Source organism: Anopheles marshallii, chromosome 3 (genome assembly GCF_943734725.1).
Source record: "Anopheles marshallii chromosome 3, idAnoMarsDA_429_01, whole genome shotgun sequence".
Lineage (NCBI taxonomy): Eukaryota > Metazoa > Arthropoda > Insecta > Diptera > Culicidae > Anopheles > Anopheles marshallii.
Window position 1 is genome coordinate 30,121,200 of NC_071327.1, and position 19,117 is coordinate 30,140,316.

A 19,117-nucleotide genomic window follows, 5' to 3' on the forward strand; every position below is an offset into this window, starting at 1 on the left:
ATCAAACAGCTCAAGAATCTCAAGAGTTGTGACCTATTTTCAGATTTTCTTAAAACGCTTAAATTCAAACTCCATGTTCTCTCCATCAAGTAGCATCAAATATACGCTGCCGAACCAATGACTCAAGGAAAAGGTATCATCTACCGAAAACTCGAAAAAAAGTGTGTAACGTTGCAACGTTGCAAACAAAAACCCTAAATCTTATCGACGTTTCACCATCGAATGGCCTGTCCAGCTGTCAGGGTAACGGATAGGGTTCTGCGGACAATAATAGACAGCCGACCGATACTGATTATCACATGAAAAAATCCACGCTAGACGAACTCCTCGTCCCTGCCTGGAAGTAATCGAGCATAAAATTGCACTATCCGCGTTTGCACGCGGTAGAATCATTCACCACCTGTGGTACCGTGTGGCTGGAAGTGGAAAACATCCTTCCCGAGCGCTTCAAATCATCTTCGAAGGCAATGGAGCTGGTGTTTCGATTGGAGTGATAATGACACGACGCGGCACACGAATGATAACGCGACGCCACCCCGTCCCACCGAATATTCCCTGTCTAGCGATGTGAGCAAACCCCCTGGCAGATGAAACTGTGCAAAAACCCGCTGGATCTAGCCCCCCCAAGTCATTCAATCAGTCAGCCGGTTGCTTAGATCTTCGCGCGGCATAGCCTCTGAAGGTGTGAGGGATGGGAAATCACAGCCTCACGATCGCATGTGCAACAAATGGCTGTCCTCGTCAGCACCATCATCATCTTCGTCGTCGTCGTCCTGCTTCGGTGGGAGGTCAGACATTCGGGTGTGCTCGTGTACGGTCCTATAAAAGCGGCCCTCTTATCGGACGGCGTGCTCAATCGGTCGAAGGATACTATCGGTGTCGGTGCCACCACGTGGAGTATCCTTGTTTGCCCGGTTGATTATCCCCAGTTCCTTTTAGTGTATCGTTGTGTTCACTGTGCGTCACCGTTTACCGTGGGTAGGTCACTACCAGGTGGATTTGAAATAATTTTAGTGTGGTTAAGCATCTCAACAAAGAAAAGGATATTAAGTGAATGAAAGTTTTAGCGTTAAACATGCGTAAGTTTCATTTCCGCGTAGCAGATGCTGTTGTTGGGTGTTATTCTACCAAGCCTACACGGGCGTACACTGTGCCGGATCGCCTACCAACGAATCAGTGCATTTAGATAATTTTGTTTGCGTGTCACCTTGCTACCCTGGAAGTCATTTTTCAAGGTAACGATGTCTTAGAAAAGTATCCGTTGTCGCCGGGGTGAGAAAGTGTAATAAACCCTCCCCTCTTGATAATGCGAAAGAAAACTTCCCCCGGGGGTATCGGCGAAGAGTCGTGTATCATAACCGCAAACACATTCACCCGTCTCCGCATGCACGGTTCCAATGTGAGAAGGCTGTGATGATTGCCAATCGATCAGGCAAATCTAGTAATCCAGTAATCTAGCCGTCAAATTGTCACTCTTCGTCACGTTCGTTTCCATCAGAGCCGTGCATGTGATGGAGAATGTATGTTTTATTCCTTGTTTTGTAATAGAATACTGAGCGACAAGTTGTGTGTGAATAAACAGTTCAATCCGTGATGTAATGGAAGAGGGGGAATTATACGTGGAAACTGTTTTAAAATTGCCATCTTGTCGAAAATTGGATGTACGATTCTGATTGTGGAGTCGAAGGAAACGAGAAGTCACATCGGATAACATAGTGAGCCATGCGATGGGCGGTGTGATAGCAGTGTAGCGAAAAAAAGACATCCAAACTCAAACGAAACCACGTTCCGAAACCCTTGCAATGGGACGTGCTGCTTGGATGGTATGAGAGTGACCATCCAAAACTACTAACCATCCCGGTCGGAAGCGACCCAAAATGAGAAACATATTTCACTGTGCAGTGCAACAAGTGGCCACATTGTGTATGTGTATATTGCTCCTTTTTTATAATAATGGGACAAGAGAACCACTATGATGGGCGGTCATCGTAACTGACGATGTGTGTGTTTTTTTTTAGCAGATGATGATGGTGCTGATGATGGTAATAAGGTTGTCTCCGTGCTTCCATCGTTCCTCCGAAAAAGCGGTCGGTCACGTTCACGTGAAAGGTCGCCCAAGTGAACCGGTTAACGCGATACGAACATTGATGATCTCGCCGGATGTCCACAGGCTCCCTCTTCCTTGCGGATGCAACTGTACTGCTCGAGGGAGGAAAGTTTTGTCACCCCCCTCCTCGTGCTGTATGTGTGTATATACTGTTCTCCATTTCAATGTGTGCGCGTGATGAACGGTTTTGGTTGCGGGGAACATTGAATACGTGCCCATTTTACGGGTGCCAAAAGGGAACTGCAATGAAATGATATAACAACAACTGCAAAAAAGACGGATGCATCTGTATGACCATAGTGAATTGCGATTGTAGGCGATGTGTAGCGCGTGGTCACAGACTGTAAGACAAATGTGTACCGACAGGTGATGAGTTTTATGGAGCTTTGTTTATTCTGTTGAATTGACGCGAGAAGATATATTTATTGTTTGAGCGTAAACAAACATCACTTGGACAATTCCACTGAAGTTCAAACGGAACAGTACATCATAAAAAATTTATTCTTTACAGTTATTCATGCAATGTGTTATCTAACATGTGTATAAAAGTCAACTAAAATAACTTAGAGCTGGAAAAATATAACAGATATAGCTTAATATTATCCGAGACTGGCTCGGTGGTGTATTGATAGCAGCGCCGGTCTTCACACGACAGGACCGGTCCAAAATCCCATCCGGACCAATCCCCCGTAGCAAGCAATGACTATCCGGCTACGTGGTAAAATAAGTCTGGTAAGCCAGCTATGACCTAGTAGGTCGTGTTACGCCAAGAAAGAAAGAGCTTAACATTATCCTGTTCCTACCTAAAACCATTCTCCAGAATCCTTGAAATTCTTTGATGAAAATTTATATTGGACACATGGCGCACTTCTGATCGTAATTCGCGAAATATTTTACTCGATGGACCATCTACCGTGAGTAGATGAACTTCATAAGAGATGAAGAGATGAAGGATAAAATCTATTGTAGGCAAATCATTACGTATCTGCAATTAGAAATTCATGTTTGCAAAACTACTAATGTCTTTGACTGTCATCACTTTGAGATTTTTGCCGATAATTAAGTACTTGGTAGGAGATAATTATTTAGCTCTGATGGATTTTTGAATACCGAAGCTAAGTATATAAAGGCTGTCACCACTACCATATTTTCCTGTCTTAAAGACATATTTCCGTTTAACTGTTTTAGCTTATTAAATAGGGTAAAATACTTTTATTGGTGTACAACAATTTTTATTAAAGTTCTACATAATTAAGTACTCTCTAAACAATGAAATCTAAACCAAATGGTATAATTCGAACAATTTATATATTCTTCTTAGTTTAAAACCAAACAAGTGCAGGTAGATAAGGATTCTTTCCGTCTTTCTCGAGCTTTTGGAAAGTGTAATGGATTCTGTACAACTGTTTTGAAACTCACATATTAGCAAAGCTGCCTGGCATGAGATATATCCGTTGCAAAAACATTCATTTCATATAGCATTGTAGTTTCAGTTTGATCACAATATAGCAATTTTTTCTTGTCCCAATTACTCCGCATCTACCTCTAAACGTTCCACTTAAGTATGGAAAGATTCAAAAGTTGATGAAACTAACTTTCTCATTTGAGCACTCGACTCCATGGTTGAATATCAAAAATTAAAGGTTAAGTGAATCTTAATTCATTATACAAATTCTTCATATTAAGTTTGCAGCTGTATCATCTTAATCATTTTATCAAGATGTTAGATCTTTGAGTAAATACTCTATAATCAAGAGACGAAAGGAAGTCACACTAAAAAGCCTTTGTAATCCAAAACAACAACAATAGTCTACAGTGTTCGGTCAATGAGTATTTGGAACTTTTCACGGCTTAACACCAACGGTCGGATTAAAAGGTCTTTGCCAACTAGATCTTCATGTGTCTTTCTCATTATGTGACTGGAACAAACTCTCCTTGCCCTTGCCTTTTGGGTAGGGCTCTCAAGTTTCTACTCCCCAAAAGTTTCTTTAATATAGACTTTTCGCTGGTAGACTTGCCCTTTCGGCATAATCGGTAACGGCTAAATAAAGAGGCCCACTTTCGCTCTAAGTTTTGCTTAACGCTCGCTTGATCTTACGTACAATCTGTTACAATTTATTTAAATACTTTTTATTAGTGTTCTTCTCTTTATCGCCACCGATAAACCATACAGCCTGAAGCATTTTTCTTCGCCAAACTTGTCCGATATGCTAATGGAATGTGATACGTATCAGTGAGGGAGGAGTAAAACTAATCCTAGCGTAAAATCGACCAACTGGCTGTGAAAAAACAGCGTCCGCTTCGCAGACGAAACATTTAACCGGTCCCACTCTCGCACCAACTCGGCCGATTTAACGTACCGTGCAATATACTGCTGGATAAGATACTCATTCGCTTAAATAACTACTCGCTGTACTTGCACCGACATGCAAATGAGCCACATTTGTAGCACGCGCGGGTCCACATAAAATGGCAACGGGACGTAAATTATCGCGTGACGACGATCAAGAAGGAGCGCGGTGTCAACGACTATCGTCCAACGATGACACACCCTGCTTCCGCGGTTGGGTCGGATCACCGAGACCAACGTCCATAAGCTGCACCCTGTAAGCCGTGAATTGTCCTTTTCATTCATTTTGCCGGGGAACGGAACAAACTGGCACTGCTGGTGCAAACACTTGCAAGGGAGCGGCGACAATCGTCAACGATGGATGGCACAGGACACGGCAGAACCAGGGCGTCACTAAATTTCGGCCCATTACTGTGCGTTGTTTTGTTGTGCGTGGCTTTCGGTACACGGGTCACGGCACACCCCCGGGACCATAGGGCGAGCGTGCAGCGTTCGGTGGAGGATACCGAACTTGGACAGCTTCTGAGCAATCTGGTCGAGACGAATCGCGATGGGGACGATTACAGCCTTGAGGAGGACGAGTCGCCGGGTGTGGGGAGTTCCACGAGTAATGGCAGTGTGGCAGCAGTACCATCGTCCGCCACCATCGGTAGGAGCCGTCCCATGCACGACCGAGTACACAAACGCAGCCTCAGCAACCTCGAGATACAACCGATCAATGACGATAAAAATTACACCGTGTACCATGTAGGTGTGCTGATGGCTTCGCATCTCGGTAGGTTACACGTTGCTGGAGTCGGGATGAAAGTTGCCGTTTTGTATTTAAATTTTCGTCCCGATGCTCCTTCGTACTACACAGACTCACCGTTTGACCTGGAACGCTGTGGGCCGGCTATCGATTTAGCGCTGGATCTGGTCAACCAAAGTCTCATGAAAATACACAACGTTCGGCTGAGCAAGGTGCAGAGAAGGTAAGTGACAATAAATGCTTAATTGATAAAAACTATCATTGAATTGATTCTCTACAAAGAAGTAGTTGAATAGATATGCAAGCAGAGAAATAAACATATAAGCAAATCAAACATTTCTTGGACCAACTGTGCTAAAATTTCTCTTGAAAGCTTACAATTTGGACGATGTGGAAAATTTATTCCTTGTTTTGAATAAAATATAATTTTTGATTACTAACAGTGCTGTGCTATGTTGCCAGGTCTAATATACCTATCTCGAGGGACTGAGTTACTATCTATTGCGAAAAAAAGTACTGTGGGAGCATGCTCTTGGCGATCATTTATCCACAAAGTGAGCTGACTTTCGGCTCGCTATCGTGGGAAAGTTGAGGAATTCTTCAAATTACATAAGGGAGAAGTGTACTTCCGATGATCGTCGAAGAATGTGATTGACTTCTAATGGGACTAGTGTAAAGGGATGACAGTCAGACGTTGAAGACTTCATCTGTTTCCGCAGAAGAGTAGCGTAGAGTAGAGTAGAGTCTTCCCATAATCAGTGGCGAAAGTAGTCTACTCCATTTGTGATTGATTTATGACGAACAGATGAGAGTAAGAACTGAAGGAATTAATCTTTCCGTACAGAAGAATTTACTTGAAATGATCAGTGATCACACGTGTTATCACACGTTTATTTGGCTTTCTCTTTCTTTTTACTACGTACTTTGTAAAGTATAAAGCACTAGTTAGTCTTAAAGCAACTAAAATGCTTAGTTTAAACAATCTACGTCACTTCATTTCCATTCGGAACATTTACAACAACTACCTTACCTGGTAGACCTCAGGTTATTATGCTTTAATTATCACCAGACTTCATTGAATGCAATGATTTTAAAAAGTTTCCCTTTTTTTGGTGTTGATTATGTTCTTGCTTCCCAACTCCAAGATGTTTGAGGACGAATTTTCCGGAAATCTCAAAGCTCTGCATTGCATCAAGTCAACACGTAGTTGCTCAAACGCCTAATCAAGATAACCCACATTGAAATGCGTGCCTAAGGTTGGGATTTTTATTTCAGCTTTGTTTTTCCGGCCCTTAGACTTTGGCCGTATCAGTCTCGAGCCTTGTCGAGTGCTGCGCTCGACGTGCTGAAACGATCACATGCAACAAGCCTCATCAGCACCGGCCACGTGCACGTGCGTTGAACGTGAGCTGTTTGTAATGAGTAAATACCGGCCACCGTCTATGTCTGTAACACCGATAGTGAAGGCGTTTTTGCTTCGTCTGTACAGTCGTCATGTTGACAGGCCAGGATGTACAAGCCCGTTGGGATGCGTCCTATCGAAAGTTCCGGCATGAGATTAGCAACATCGCCGGAGACGTTTCGGAAGCTCTTTACTTGCATACTGACCCGGCCCAATCGCTTCTCGGGGAAGCTTCTCCTGCCATCTTTGCCTATCCCAAAATGTCCTTCAAATTCTTTCAACTTGCCAGCGGAACAGTTGTAGGTCATCTTGCGCCGCTAACGGGGGAGTAAATAAGCATACTTATGTAAATTATGTGTCGTCCTTCGGCTCTTTTTTACGCATCCCTGTCCGAAACGAGTAACTCCTTGCTTTATTCAACACATATTGCGACTCGGCTGCCACAATAAGAGGCAGTTTGGCATTTTTCTGCCCCGCAATCCACAAAAATACTGTGGCGCCAAAGCGGGTCGGAAAATTAAAAAAGAAAATCTATTTGTCAAGAAACCGTGCCGAAAAAGAAAAGGTTCCCCCCATTCTGCTGTAGTGGATTTGTTTGACCAGTTCGTGGAGCATGCAAACACCGCCAGCTGACACGTTCGAAGCACCCCAATCAAACCGTTTGCCTCGGAGTTGTTGAGTGTTGGGTGGGCAGAAGTTTGCGGATGCTAATCCTCTTATGCTTAGCCCCATATCTGCAGGGCAATTAAATGACACCAATAAATGATGGCAGTTTCCTTTACCCGGCAGCACGGTTTGTTTGTTGTCACGACGTTTCGCCAAGAACATTTTGACCCATCGTCGGTTTCCTCGAATTTGGTGTTTTTTTTTTGGGGCAACAGACCGCTATCAACGCCCGTTGAAAGAGGGTTGGTTTTGGGAAACTATTTTTGCGTTTTATTTGCATTTTTCATTTATGTTTTTATGGAGTATTCATTGACCACGGCGGAGGGTGGTTATTATCTATAAAAGTTTATGGTGGTATAATTGATGAAAAATAGCTTCGGTAATTTTGAATGTCTTTTCGTCACGTAAGAATTAAACCGTAAACTAATAAAAGTAACAATTAAACTATTTTTATGCAATATATACAATACACAAGAAATGTGACAAGATTTTACGAAAATGCCTTTTGATGATAACTACTAAGCAACGCTAGTAAAGGTCTACCGTGTACTTAGTGAGACATGGAGGAAATAGTGTATTATGAGTTGTTTTCCTGTCATCAACCGAACAGTTTGAAACTAGCGAACAAAAGAAAGGTTGATTGGGAAGTGTCAATGTATCCACGTGGTTTTTATAATTTCAAATCATCTTGAGTTAGAGATAATTGGAGAGTTGAAAAGGTTGATAAGATTCAATGCCTCAACTATATGATTAAAAGGAACCACAATTAAGAACAAAATATCTTTGGAAGATGACTGTTGAAGATACCTATGGTACAACAACATATTATTAAACAATTCTCTCCGGGGTTGTAGAATTTTATATTTATTACTGCAATTTCCCTTCAGTGAATCATCGTATGCTACTGTGGTGGCTGCATCAGTCACCGCAATAGTATCTCACAGTTCACTTGGTTCTAAACAGTTCACTCGTAACTTGAAATACTATCTAGAAAATAGAAACACTAACGAGAAACGTTTAACCAATAATAAATCTTAAATTGATCTAAGAGAAACAACAGAAGAAGAAGAAGAAGAAGGAGAAGAAGGAGAAGAAAAAAAGAATATAAAGAAGAACAAGGGAAAACAAAATGAGAACAAGGAAGTTATAAAAGAAGAGAAGTATATTTAAACCATTAATGATACTTTTACAATTTAATGCTAAATCATCTCTTCCGCTTGCCTTCTAACAGCAATTCCACTAAATGTCCTTTACATTGGCACGAGAATCTAATTTCTCTCCGTCCCACACACGATCAAACCATGTGACCAATCTTGCGCTGCTCGGAAATGAATATCAATTACATTGCGTTCTACCGTTCCTCCATTTTCAGTTACGCTACCTGCTCCGGTTCCAAATCACCCGGGCTCGCGGCCGATTTACACTTCAAGAATAACGTGATCGCCTTCATCGGACCTGCCTGTGCCTTCGCGCTTGAGCCCGTCGCACAGCTAGCCGACTACTGGAACACACCCATCATCACCGGCATGGGCGATCAGGTAAGTGACCCCGCATGTCGGATCACCCATGCCAAGTAACTGCACCGTCCGGATAGAGCAGAGAGCTATTTGAAAAGCAAATTTATTTAATGAATCACCACAATTAGAGGTTTAATCTACCGTTAAGCAATCGGCGGCCTTGATCCTTGGTTTTTGCTATCACTGGCCAACGGGGATGGTCGCTGGATGTATTTTCGTAATACGCCATCCCCACGCGATGGTCATTTTGTTTGGTTAGCCATGTCGCCTTCGCCCATTCTTGGTTTCGTACAGCTTTGACCGGCAAGGAATGGCCCGTCCCTGGAATGGCGCTGGGACGCTCATTTATCGTTAGCATTCGGTCCGGATAATTTCCTGATTGGTCCGCTCAGTGATTCCTACGGCCTTTATCTAATGCCCATTAAATGTCATCATGTCGCGTGGCGCAGTCAACATCATTCGTCGTTCGTTTTGGGTATGTCTTCTTCATTTTGTGCTTTCCTCTAATCGGAAGGTCAGCGAAGCTTCTGGCAAGAGAATCAACTTGTGTTAGTTTCTATAAATACATCTTAATTTTCTCGATCGTTCCCTTGGCGCAAGGGAAGCGGGGTGTGATGCAAGCGACGGACCGGAATTGCGTTGATGCTTCCATCTCGAAGAGAAAAAGCCCGAAGACAACGTCCATGGGATTCGTTTTGATTTGTCCATAAACACACGAACAATCATGGCATCCATTCCCTTCCGGGCCGACAGCAGTGATGTGTTGGAAAGGTCGCCAAAGAATGATTGTTTCCAGTTGCACTTCGCTGCCAATCCAATCCTCTTTAGCCGGGGACGATAGGATAAGTAAAGTCTAATGGGGCAGAAATGTATGCTCGAATGATTGCGAACCGTTGCTTTTTTTTGTTTTGTTTTCTATCCATTCTCTTTCCGTTCCGCCATCACATTGCTGTCGTGTGGTGGGCACACAGACGGACGCCAAGTTTCAAGTTCATCACCCGTCCGGAAGGAAACGGCCGGCTGGAACGTAAAAACGATCGGGCACGATTCCATCCGCATCTTTACTATCGTCATTCAACTGTACGAAAGCGTTTATTTTTATTAAAACAAAAAGGAATGCGCCAACCGTTTAGCAACGCATGCATAGGGTTGGGTTTTGGGAGACACAAATGTTTCCCTCCCACCGCCCAACTCAATATGCAACCATATGAATGTGAAATTTTATGCGCATAAATACATAAATAAGACGTGTGCAGCGGCATCCGTCTCAGAATTAAAGCTCAGCCGATGGCACAGGGGTTTTTTTTTTTGTGAAGAGGGTGATGACAAGCACTCAAAAGTTTGCCACTCAAGATTGTTGAAGTTTTCTTCTCCTGATGACAAATTTAACGCAAAACAGCAAGAAAAATCGAAAACGGGTTCAGAAACACTACAACAGACGTTGAAGAATGTTGGTTTTGGAATAAAATTACGCTCATTAAAACATTGAACAGCAAATAATGATTATTAAATATATTAAGTTTGCATGAATCTGATGTCTAATAAACCTTCAGAAAAAAATGCATTGACGGTCTCATCCTTAGCAAGGGCCACACAAAACATGAATGTCAGCTTTTAACATTTTCGTGGCACTTCCTTTACTTTTAACTTTTTCGTGGCATTGGCGATCAGCTAAGCTACACGGAGGGACGTGTTCGCCTCCAAGATATTGATCTTTATTCTTTGTTTGAGGTTCGACTTCAACTCACTCTGATATGATCAATAGAAAATGTTGTAGATACTAGAGTCGCTATATTCGACGGACACGAAGCGTTGCTCCATACAAAAAACCTTCGTTTCAGTGTGACGTCTGTCGTTCGTACAACTCTTATACCTATAACACCCTTTGGTACATTATCTTTAAAAGAAAATTATCTTTAAACCACTCTTCAGCACATCCCAATTCGCAATGTTTTAACATTTACCTTTCCTTCCTTCATTGCTTTTCACGCGAACTTTAAATGCACTGCTCGGTGCCACCCGTTCCCGAGGTTAATTGGACAGTTTTATCGTTTAGAGTACGTGTAAAACTCGTAAACTGCGCTCACTTACAACACTTTTCCGCGACCGTACCAAACGTCCCGTGCATCTTAATTGGCACGGCATTGACGTCGAGTTCAAAGAAAGCTGGCTAACACTACCAATCGCACGATGATCTGGCGAGAAGAAGGGGGAAGCGAAAGGTGTCAAGTTTGAAGTAAGATTTATTCCCTGCTCGCACCTGTACCACCTTCCGAGTGACCATATCGGGTCACCCATTTGACCTGTGCACCCAGGTCGCTGCACCCTAGAAGCGAAGAAGCAGCTTGGTAGAAGAAAATTATAGTTCCCTTGCTAGCGATTCTACGACTCGTGCACGTTCTGTTTGGTCCGAATCCGATATCGATGGTATCGTTCCGTTCCGTGTGAAACATTGTAATCATGCTAACAGAAGCCGTGCTGGCCGTCCCTTTCCTTTCTTTTCTGCACTTTCTTTCACTTCCATCCACAGCCACCCTCCGAGGGTGAACTCTCGGTGACATCCGGCATACTGGGTCGGCTGAGCAACAGGTGGAAAAACGATAGCTCGGTAAGGAGGAACGGCGGCGTCGGTTATTTGCCCTGTTGGGGGTAGAGGTTTATTTTATTTCTGATTCACCTTTTCGCACCTGTCGAACTCTGTAGGGCATGTTCAAGGATAAGTCCCGCTACCAAACGCTCACCCGCATGTCGTACTGCCAGTGCCGCCTGAAGCTGGTGTTCTCGAGCATCTTCCGACAGTTCGGGTGGCGCCATATCGCACTCATCATCGACCGTTCGGATCTGTTTTCACTGACGGTAGGGAAAAACCTGGAGTACGGGCTGAAGGACGAGGAGCTGCTCAAGTTTGTACGGGAGTTGGACGGTAACGAGGAGGAGGACATCGATGCCTACCTGAAGGATGCCAGCATGTATGCTCGTGGTAAGGTTTTTATTTCTGCCTTTTTTTGCGAACGATCGATTGCCTTATCATCAAATCGATGAAGTGGGGCTGTGCGCTTCTGAACAAAAAAGTTAAAGTTTGGTGCTGTGTTTGAGAGGGAGTGTGTTTGTGATCTGTTTTATTTGCCTCAGACTAACTTTGTGTACAACTTAATACTACTTGAAGTTATTGCATGAAGTTACTTCTTTAGCGGCTAGACGATCGTTTATTAATCGCTTCACGTGAATAAAAGTTAAGTTTCAAGTGTAGACGATCAATCAACAAATCTTTAAGCATGTCTGACACGAGGAAGTAAATATTATAGGATTTTGTGTGAAGCAAGTATTTCGTAATTGTAAATTGCATTAAGTATTTATGTAATTGTTTTCTTCGTTTTTTTCTTATTCAATTTAAACCTTATCGTACAAATGGCTCTCATCCTGTTAAAACATGCTCATATTAGACCTAATTCTGCTCGCAGAGCATGAGATGATGATGTGATGTCGTGAATTATTCATCGTACATTTAGAATCGGTCCTGAAATTCCCTGCAAAATCGTGAGAATATTATAACTCTTGGTTTAAATCTTTAGTCAATCCCATTCTTCCGACATTTAGATCAACTATTTAACTATGAATACAGTAGTGGCAGATCAAAAAAGACATAAGATATTATTACTTTATCAAACATTTGAGAAAAAAATATTATCTGCAACCCAGTTTAAATTGTATCAATCGAATGGCAATCTCAAACAGATCACAATAATGTGCAGCTTAATTACATTCTCTGTCAACCAGCAGTTCGTAGAAACTGTCACCATTTCCCAAATTCCCGGTAGAAAACTGCACAGTTTATTCACCCCGATACGATTTGTTTCCTGCAGTCAGCTGGGAGCACTAATTAGTCAACCAAACCCCAATCCCTCCGTTCCGTTCCGTGTGTTTCGCAGTAATAATACTTTCCGTGCGGGGTTCCCTGGTGCGCAAATTTATGCTCTCGGCGCTTGCACTCGGCATGACGCGGGGCGACTTCACGTTCCTCGATGTGGAAATCTTCCAAAGTTCCTACTGGGGTGACCATTACTGGGAGCTGGGCGATGAGGATGACTTTAAGGCGCGCAAGTCGTACGAGGCGCTGCTACGCGTTTCGCTGCTGCAACCGACCAGCCCGACCTATCAGTACTTTGCCGAGAAGGTACGATCGTTGGCGAAAAGCGACTACAACTACACGTTCGTGGAGGATGAAGAGGTTAACTTCTTCATCGGAGCGTTCTTTGACGGTGTCTACCTGCTCGGTATGGCGCTGAATGATACGCTGAATGAGGGCGGTGATATACACGACGGTACGGCCATTACGCGGAAGATGTGGGGCCGCGACTTTGAGGGTAAGTTGCACCTTAGTGCCGTTCGTCACATCGTCAGGCGAGAAAAGCGGTACTGTCTTACACATCCATCATTGCAGGTATCACGGGGCACGTGCGGATTGATGACAACGGCGATCGTGATGCTGACTATTCCATCCTCGACCTGGATCCGATTACCGGCCGGTTTGAGGTGGTGGCACACTACTACGGTATCACACGGTAACGGAGTCCACACATCCCCATCCCCAAAAAGACGCTACTAATGCTTGGCCCCCTTTCTTTCACGCAGCGAATACTCCCCCGTCAAGGGCAAGAAGATTCATTGGCCGGGTGGTCGGGAAGGTCCACCGCCCGATGTGCCCAAATGTGGGTTCCTCGGTACATCGCCCGCCTGCCAAGGGAATGGCGGTAAGAAACGGAAGCGCTCTGCTTTCTATTTTCGAATACCCCTCCCGAAACAGCAAGCAACAATTACCACTAAATCACTCGCAAGCATAACGATAATGATGTCCCTGTTGATAAGGCTCATGGGTGCTCGCTTTGCTCCTCCTCTGAACTGAACCCATTTCCATCTGTTTTCTCTCTTTTTTGCCCTTGCACTGGTGGAGGTGGTTGGTTTTCCACCAAAATAGACATGATTATCCTTTATGGGCTCGTTGGATTCGGCATAATCTCCGCCTTTGCCGCAGCGGTCACGTATATACTGTGCAAGTGAGTACTGATAGATGCTTACGGGAGGATATTTTTACTTTCTTGCTCTACTCCCATCAGCTGGTATAGGTTGTGCCGGCTAATTTCGAACACGGATAGCTCGTTTTTACATGCCAACAAGGCGTATCACGTATGGACATGAATCGAGATTTCAGGGCAATTCGGGTCAATGTATCTAATTATTGTTATCGACTCATTGAAAGAGCTTAAGGAATGTTACGCTATGGAAGTTGTACATTTTCTTGTGTTATCGTTAATGTTTAAGATAGAAAGATTTTTTGAGATGTTTTAGTTTTAGTTTTCCTCAATGTAGCCTAGTACCTATCGGTGACATTTATTTTGGCCTAAATGGGTGTCATTCAATACGGTTATTTTTCTTTACTAATTGATGCTTTTATCCATTTCCCACTCTCTGTCACTACTGCAATATCTGGCACAACCCAAGACAAATGAAACTTAATAGCGAACTGAACAACATGTCCTGGCGCGTCCGACCGGACGAGGTCCTGCTGGAGGTGGGCAAAATGTTTGGCAGCAAAATGGGACTGCAGAAGCTCAACTACGAGGTAAGTCGTTGGGGGAGGAGTTTGAACAGGTAAAATGCGCGCCCGTTGCTCCCGAACATAAGCGCCAGCTCATCGTTTCAATTATAATTGCTACCCGGGATTCGTACCGTGAAAGGCACGTCTAATGAATTATTCAATCGAAACGGGCGGGAAAGTAAAACACAACGATACATCCACTTTCATTTGATGTTTATGTCACCAATGGCTGACGGTAGCTCATTCAACGGACTCGGTGTGAGTGACCGCGTGGGGAAAGGTTTGGTTTGGTGAGGTGCATCATAAAACCGGGTTGAATATAATTGTCCGACCCGGGTTTTGTTCGGTGCAATCCAATGCAGTGCGAATTCTGTTGGCCAATTGCTGGCTGGTTCGATGCCGTTGGATTATGCAGTGTGGAAAGTGTGTTGTGGAAGCTGAATTTTAACAAGCTTTCTGGATGAAAGTGTGTCTAGACGATTCCAGTGTGCTGTAGCCGTGTTTAAAATAGTTTTCTTATGCGTTAGCATTTTAAAGTAACACTAATGAATAAATTTACAATAAATTGGATAGTATTGAAAAAACATGATTCTTCTAAAGTTCCTCAACTGTTTACAATCGATTAAAGTAGAATTAGTGATTAGTCACTAAGTCAAACTATCTTAGTAAAATGTAGCAATTAGAGGACCATCCTGTGGTACAATAATATTGAAAAAGACAATAACATTGGAATTATCTATTACTAAACAACCTTCTTTTGTTCGTTCCGTTTCTTCCGTCCCGTAGAACTTTTCACTTCAACAGTTCGGTTTGAACTCTGGACGTGTCTCGATAGCATCCGGCAACTCGCAACTACCCGCCCAACTTTTCACCACGATCGGTATCTACAAGGGTGAACGGGTCGCCATTAAGAAGGTGGCCAAGAAGAAGGTCTACATCACCTCCACGCTGCTCTGGGAGATTAAGCAGGCCCGTGACGTTAGTCACGAAAACACGGTGCGCTTCGTGGGTGCCTGCATCGATTTACCCCGGCCAACCATACTCATCCTCACCGAGTACTGTCCCAAGGGTAGCCTGAAAGATGTGCTCGAGAATGAGGCGATCCAGCTCGATTGGAACTTTCGCATGTCGCTGATCCACGACGTCGTCAAGGGTATGGCCTACCTGCACAACAGTGATGTCGGTGTGCATGGCAAGCTGCGCTCCTGCAACTGCCTCATCGACGGTCGTTTTGTGCTGAAAATTTCCGACTTTGGACTACGCACCCTGACCACCCCGTCGGAGTACGTGCGCGACCAGAACTACTATAACAGTAAGCGCAAATGGCGGCAGAAGCGTAGGCAGCGTCGTTGTCCCTGCCCTGCCCCGATCTGTCACTCGTTGGTTTTTCTTCTCACAAGTGCTAAACTTTACAGAGCTGCTGTGGGTTGCGCCGGAACTGTTGCCCGCCACCGTCGTACCGGGTACGCCGGCCACACAGAAAGGTGACGTGTACTCGTTCGCCATCATCCTGGAGGAGATTGTGGTGCGTGGTGGACCGTACGAAACGGCCCGCCAGTTCCTGGATCCGCAAGCGATTGTGGAGCGCGTGGCACTGCACGAGAGCCCCCCATTTAGACCGTTTGTGGGCCAGCGCGACTGTCCGCCGGATTTGCTGGATCTGATGGAGAAGTGCTGGTCGGACAGTCCGGACGATCGGCCCACGTTTTCGGGCATCCGGAGCAGCGTGCGGTTGATCATGAAGTATTATTGAATTGGGTATAATGGAAATGGGCTGTGCGTGTTGCGTCTTTAGCGTTTTTATGAAGCTCTTCCGAAGGTTATTCACTGCTGAGGTTTAAAAACGTACATACTCCTCCGGCACGTGAATAGTCTTGAAGAATTCTAAAAAGTAAAGACAGCACTCAAGCTTGAAACAGCGTAGACTACACTCGTTGTGTACGGCTTCTATTCGGTGTGGACGCATTGAACAATTTCACCAGATACGGTTAACATCTTTTACACCTCTTTTTTAGAGGATTCTGCGAGAATCTCATGGACGATTTGCTCCGCCGCATGGAACAGTACGCAAACAACTTGGAAAGCTTGGTGGAAGAAAAGACGGAACAGCTCAGCATGGAAAAGCGACGCACGGAGGAGCTGCTCTACCAGGTCCTTCCACGTCCCGTCGCCCAGCAACTGTTGGCCGGCGAGATGGTCCAGCCGGAACAGTTCGAGTGCGTCACGATCTACTTTAGCGATATCGTGGGCTTCACGGCCCTCTGCGCCCAAAGCCGGCCGATGGAGGTGGTGGACTTTCTGAACGATCTTTACAGCACATTCGATCGCATCATCGGGTTCTACGATGTGTACAAGGTGGAGACGATCGGGGACGCGTACATGGTGGTGTCGGGCTTGCCGGAACGAAACGGTCACGATCATGCGCGCGAAATTGGGCTGATGGCTTTGGCCATTCTGGATGCGGTCAAATCCTTCACCATTAAACACAAACCGGACTATCAACTGAAGATCCGCATTGGCATTCATTCGGGACCGGTGTGTGCTGGGGTGGTGGGACAGAAGATGCCACATTACTGTCTGTTTGGGGATACCGTGAACACGGCTTCGCGGATGGAATCGACCGGACATCGTACGTATATATAGAACTAGATTTTACCCAACAAAAAACGAGATTTTCAATGCTATCGGATACGAATTCTTTTCTTGAAGCACTTAAAATTCACGTGTCAGAAGCTGCTAAACAAATTCTGGACAAATTTGGAACGTTTCGAACAGAGCTGAGAGGGGACGTCGAACTGAAGGGTAAAGGCATCGTGACGACCTACTGGTTGCTGGAGTGCTCCGAACCGGATCCCAGGTAGAACCGATAGCGATAACGAATTTATCAATTCAAACACACCGCTAACTAACCGCTGATTGATGTGTTGATTCATGCCTCACTCTCTCTCTGCATTGCAGACCGCCAACGCCGATGAGAAACTATAACGAGAACGAAGTCCCATTCCCGATCCTGTTTCCAGCGATCGGAAAGTAAAGGTGAATGAGCACCGCCATTACGCCGCAGTACTCTTGTAACTGTCAATGTTAGCCAACTCAGTGTCTTTCGCTTCGTATTCGTATCAAGCCCGAGGATGTGCCCCGATTGTGCGAAGACGGTTTGTCGGACGGTTTCAGCCCCTACCGGATAGGCGACGGCATGCTGGAATGGTATCCTCCTTTAATGTGTCAATTGAAATTGGATCAAATGTGTGGGTGTGTGTGTGTGTGTGCCGTGAGAAAAACATACCGTACCGTCATCAACCAATTGTCCACATAGTGCCCAGGGGTGCTGTTAGGAAAGGAAACGTGATCAGAAGAGGATGGAGACAGATGGTAGATTATTTTGTGTAGCGTTTATAACCCGACAATACCCGTCGGTACATTGTAATTGTGGACTATTTAGATGTATTTTCGCTGTATTCTAGCGACCAAACTGAATAAATGTGGACATATACAAATGTGTAACCTATGGTGGCTGATTTATGGTGTTTTAGTCAACCTTTTATTTTTTGTATAAGAATGTTTATTGCCTTTCAGTTGTTTGTTGAATATGTGGCGTGCAAACGTGCAATTAGTGCTCGTATCATGTTTTTTTTTGTTAAAGTTTTCAAAGCATGATAGAAATATTTAACAAGAACATAAATATTATGAGATTGTTTTGGGGTTACTAACAGACATCTGCTTCTGTATCCTTGTTGTAACAACAATTTTGTTTCTATCGATTAATTTTTTCATTAAAATGCTACCCATTAAGTAGCTGTTTTGCACAGTTTTCATTCTCACTCTAATTTCATTCATTTGATATTTAAAATATAATTTATAAATAATTGTTAAGAAATATAAACGTAAAGAAAAGAGAAATTATATGGATTACAAGTTAAAATATAAAAAGTACAAGCGTATAAAATCATTTAAAAACAGCGGAACAGTGGAACCAAAACTAGTTTTTAACTTTAAAAAAAATCTACGAACATTTGTTGGCAAAACTGTGACATTTTGTTCTCATTGTTCCACCGTTATTTTTATCCTTCTGAGAATTTGTACTGTTTACATTAGCATAATTTTGTTTCGATTATAGTTGAAACAAACAAGTTCGACCGAGATGATTTTTTGTTGTTGTTAATTTTTGTGAGAATCGCCAAGCCTTATATATAGGCGAGCTATAATAAATATAAGAATAATAAGATCTTAGTCTAGTATAAAAGTAATCAAATTGTTAACTGGAATCTTTATTGACTTAAAATAAATAAACAATTGAACCGCCCAACTTTATCAAGTACCAGGCGTCTCCATCACTTTTACAAAAGAATGTGCGCCTCCATCAATCAAAGAAAGCTTTTCTGTCTAATGGGACACTGACCACGTATAACCACATCTCCTAAACAGCAAAATGTAGGACACATTTTACACAAATCTTTAGGTACAAACTGCACAGCCACAGCAAACAAACATTGTATGCTTGCCAAACATTTGGACGCAGTCGTGGCCTCAGTTTAAACTGAAACAGAAGCAGCAGCAAAAACCCACCGTCAACAACACCGATGACCAGCATGTGGTACAGTTTCTTTTTTCGGCAGTTTGGTCTGTTTACATTCAACAAATACCTGGCTCGCTCATTTTAACGGCCCCTAAGGAGAGGACTGTAGCGTTGTTCTAAGAGAGCCCCTAACTTTCCACTAGCCCCGAAAGGAA

General features: G+C 43.8%; 1 protein-coding gene across 1 annotated transcript; it reads left to right on the forward strand.

The window, feature by feature from the left end:
* The first annotated feature begins 4,814 nt into the window (after window positions 1-4,814).
* LOC128711689 (atrial natriuretic peptide receptor 1) lies at window positions 4,815-17,420 on the forward strand. Its single transcript, XM_053806572.1, has 15 exons — window positions 4,815-5,232; window positions 5,317-5,428; window positions 8,646-8,811; window positions 11,321-11,398; window positions 11,494-11,770; window positions 12,720-13,154; window positions 13,232-13,352; window positions 13,423-13,541; window positions 13,766-13,844; window positions 14,290-14,410; window positions 15,173-15,698; window positions 15,787-16,129; window positions 16,402-17,015; window positions 17,096-17,243; window positions 17,345-17,420. The coding sequence occupies exons 1-15, from the start codon at window positions 4,815-4,817 to the stop codon at window positions 17,418-17,420; spliced, it is 3,633 nt and encodes a 1,210-aa protein (XP_053662547.1).
* Window positions 17,421-19,117: the final 1,697 nt, after the last annotated feature.

Bases quoted from the DNA above. Each gene is read 5' to 3' on its own strand.
- LOC128711689 (XM_053806572.1), top strand. From the start codon at position 4,815: ATGGATGGCACAGGACACGGCAGAACCAGGGCGTCACTAAATTTCGGC. The intron at 15,699-15,786 runs GTAAGCGCAAAT...TCTTCTCACAAG, and splicing joins CGACCAGAACTACTATAACA to TGCTAAACTTTACAGAGCTG. The intron at 17,244-17,344 runs GTAGAACCGATA...TCTGCATTGCAG, and splicing joins TGCTCCGAACCGGATCCCAG to ACCGCCAACGCCGATGAGAA.